At 54.9% G+C, this 3,560-nt stretch overlaps 1 protein-coding gene across 1 annotated transcript; it reads left to right on the top strand.

The window, feature by feature from the left end:
- Window positions 1-923: 923 nt before the first annotated feature.
- LOC134404319 (potassium voltage-gated channel subfamily A member 6-like) lies at window positions 924-2,942 on the top strand. Its single transcript, XM_063135033.1, has 2 exons — window positions 924-1,312; window positions 1,345-2,942. The coding sequence occupies exons 1-2, from the start codon at window positions 924-926 to the stop codon at window positions 2,939-2,941; spliced, it is 1,986 nt and encodes a 661-aa protein (XP_062991103.1). The 3' UTR covers window position 2,942.
- The last annotated feature ends 618 nt before the right edge of the window (window positions 2,943-3,560 follow it).

Below are 3,560 nucleotides of genomic sequence, written 5' to 3'. Positions count from 1 at the left end.
CCATCTCCTGTATTGGCAGGTCCTCCTGCTCTCCACCCTTCCCAGGGTTAGAGGGCAGGGGCCCAGCTCACTTGCCCATTCCCTCTGAGCAGCACCAGGCTTCTCTTTGGGCAGAGGGGCAGAGTCAGACTGAATGAATGGACATGAGAGGAGGGCTTCTGTTTCTGTCAGAACCTATCCATTTGGGCAGCGAAGGGCGTGGTGCCAGGAACAGCACCCAACACCCCCTTCAGCACTACTGTTCAGGACCACGTAGGTGAACAAAGGTGGCTGCTCCTTGCTACGTGCTTGCTCACCCTTGCAGGTGGGGATCAAGAGAGCCACAGTGGCCAGGAATGACTGCCATCTCTACTCATTCATTTGCCCTCTCCCACTTCAAGGTATGGCAGCAGTGAGGATTGGGCTCAGATGCTCCACTCCTCAGCCTTTGCAGCGCGCAGAGGCTACAGCTTTGTCGTTGCTCCCTCCTCCCAGCGGGCGAACAAGTGATGGAGGTGGTGCCAAGGTGGAATGGCCACGGCCTGCCCTTTTCCCTTGGATGGCAGCCGCCCCGGCCTGTGCGGTAGAGCTGAGGGGTGGCTGTATGTTTCGTTGGGGTGGGGGGCAGGCTAGACCATCGCGTGGTCTTTCCCCTTTACTTCTGTTTTGGCACAGATTTGTTGAAGTGGCAAGAAGACAGCAGCGATAGGGAGGCAGAGGAAAGGCGACTTGGGTGGCGGTTTACCTTTTCCACGTTCGTGCTTACTACGCGCCTTGCACCCTGGTTTCCGGGGCAGGCAGACAATTCCGAGCGGGGCAGGGAGGGGAGAAGGCAAGAAACACGGCGCCGGGGGGCGGGTGGGGGTGGAGAAGCAGCGGCTGCAGCAGCGGCAGCGGCGCCGGGCAGTGAGCAAGCGCCAGTGCGAGGCACGCACAGCCAGCGAATGAGCCTGAAGCAAAGCGAAGCAACAGGAGGAGCAGAACAGCTGGGTAGGGCCGGGGAGCTGCCCGGCGCTTTGAAGGACAGACGGCCGCCCGGGCTCCCGGCAGAGGCAGCCGGGGAAAGGGAGAGCGGCGTGTCGTGGCGAAAGCAGGCAGGAGTCACGGCCCACCGACTGCGATGCTTGCGAGTCTGGAAGGCGAACAGGGGGGAGGCGGAGGAAGCGGGTTTGGCTGGCTGGCGGAGCTTTCTCAAGGAGAAAGAAGGACAGAGGGAGCGACGGGCCACTGATGGCTGGAAGACCTCGGCGGAGCTAGACGGGGCTCCCCTCTTTCTAAACCGGACGAGCGGCGGCGGCCAAGGGCTCCGGGGGGCGTCGGAGGAACAGGCAGGGTGCGGCGCGGCGCGGACGGTGCCTCGGGCAGGAGAGGGGCAGAGGCGTCGCTGCCCATGGCCGCTCCTGGTGCTGTCGCTGGCGGCTGCGGGCAGGAGCCAGAGGACCAACCGGTGCGCGCGGAGGAGGAGCGCAGCAGCAGTTGCTGTTGCAGCAGCGAGCGCCTGGTGATCAACATCTCCGGGCTGCGCTTTGAGACGCAGCTGTGCACCTTGGCTGTCTTTCCGGACACGCTGCTGGGAGACCCTAGCCGCCGCGTCCGCTACTTTGACCCGCTGCGCAATGAGTACTTCTTCGACCGCAACCGGCCCAGCTTCGATGCCATCCTCTATTACTACCAGTCTGGCGGGAGGCTTCGCAGACCCATCCATGTGCCTTTGGACATCTTCATGGAAGAGATCCGCTTCTACCAGCTGGGCCAAGAGGCCATAGAGACCTTCCGTGAGGACGAGGGCTTCATCCAGGAGGAGGAGAAGCCTCTGCCCCAACACCACTTCCAGCGCCAGGTGTGGCTTCTTTTTGAGTACCCAGAGAGTTCTGGGCCTGCTCGGGGTATTGCCATTGTCTCAGTGTTGGTCATTCTCATCTCTATTGTTATCTTCTGTCTGGAGACGTTGCCTGAGTTTCGTCAGGAGAGCAAGGGGGCATCTATGAGTTATGGAGATAGCAGCCAGATCGGCTTCCAAAAGGACCTCCATGATGAGCACCCTTTGTTTTTGCTCCCACAGCAGCCAGATGAATGGACTCCACCACCCATTCGCCCCCAGTCAGGTGCTAGTCCATTCTTCACTGACCCCTTCTTTCTAATTGAAACACTTTGCATCATCTGGTTCTCCTTCGAGCTGCTGGTGCGCTTCTTTGCCTGCCCCAGCAAGCCTGAGTTCTCCAGGAACATCATGAACATCATCGACATTGTAGCCATTATCCCTTACTTCATCACTCTGGGCACAGAGCTGGCTCAAGAGCAGCAGAAGAAGGAGCAACCAGGCAGCACCAGCAATGGCGGCCAGCAGCAAGCCATGTCCTTGGCTATCCTGAGAGTCATCCGCCTGGTTAGGGTCTTCAGGATCTTCAAGCTCTCCAGACACTCCAAGGGGCTGCAGATCCTGGGAAAGACACTACAAGCCAGCATGAGGGAACTGGGGCTTCTCATCTTCTTCCTTTTCATTGGGGTAATCCTCTTCTCCAGTGCGGTGTATTTTGCGGAGACCGATGACCCAGAGTCTTTATTCACTAGCATCCCTGATGCTTTCTGGTGGGCAGTCGTGTCCATGACCACTGTGGGTTATGGAGACATGTACCCTATGACCATTGGGGGCAAGATCGTGGGCTCCTTGTGTGCTATTGCTGGTGTGCTCACCATTGCCCTGCCAGTACCTGTCATTGTATCCAACTTCAACTACTTCTACCACCGAGAAACTGACCAAGAGGAGCAGTGCCAGTATACTCATGTCACCTGTGGCCAACAGCAGTCACCTTTCTCTGAGCCCAAGAAAGGTGATAGCAACCAGTCACTCAGTAAATCTGATTTTCTGGATGCAGAAGATGTAAACTCCATGAAATACTCCAGCTTTATTCTAACTGGAAACCAGGCTTACAAAGGGAACAAATTGTTGACTGAAGTGTAATTGGTTATGAGATCCTGGGAAGTCCTGGGAGGTACCAGTACAGTTTCATCACTGCTGGCTCCAAGCTGTGTCGCTTCAAGCTGCAATCGACCCTATCTGCACTTTAGAAGCAAAGAAATGACCAAAAAATTTGGTTTTTCTGAATGAAAACAATCCATACTTCTTGGAATAAAAAGGCTGCTGATTTGGCCACTATTTTCTGCATTTGCTTTGCCTCATTAGTATCTGTATCCAGCCACTTCATTCTTTCACCCGATCATGCTGCCTGTTGTGTATCCATTATTACTATTTTTTCCTGGAGGTGAGAAACATTTCATTCCAGTAGCTGTCCTGTGGTTGGATGTTATTGCCTTGCCTACAGTCAGCAACAAAAGCAATATGCCAAAGCCAAGTATGCAATTAGCCTAGGAATTAGCTACACTGACTTTACACACAGCTTGTTGATACTAGGACTTCCCAGGACTTTTTCTCCCAGTATTATGCCCCATACAGCCAGATTACTCCCAGAAACATACTGTTGCCTTTGAGTAAGGGAATATCTGTATCCATAATTGCAATGTACAGTTTCACAATATTTCCTTTGTTTTAAATCTGTTTATATTATGCTATGCTTGTTTGT

This window comes from Elgaria multicarinata, chromosome 9, assembly GCF_023053635.1.
Source record: "Elgaria multicarinata webbii isolate HBS135686 ecotype San Diego chromosome 9, rElgMul1.1.pri, whole genome shotgun sequence".
In the NCBI taxonomy this organism is placed as follows: domain Eukaryota; kingdom Metazoa; phylum Chordata; class Lepidosauria; order Squamata; family Anguidae; genus Elgaria; species Elgaria multicarinata.
The sequence above is the reverse complement of the archived record's forward strand: the minus strand, read 5'-3'. Positions and strand labels throughout refer to the sequence as shown.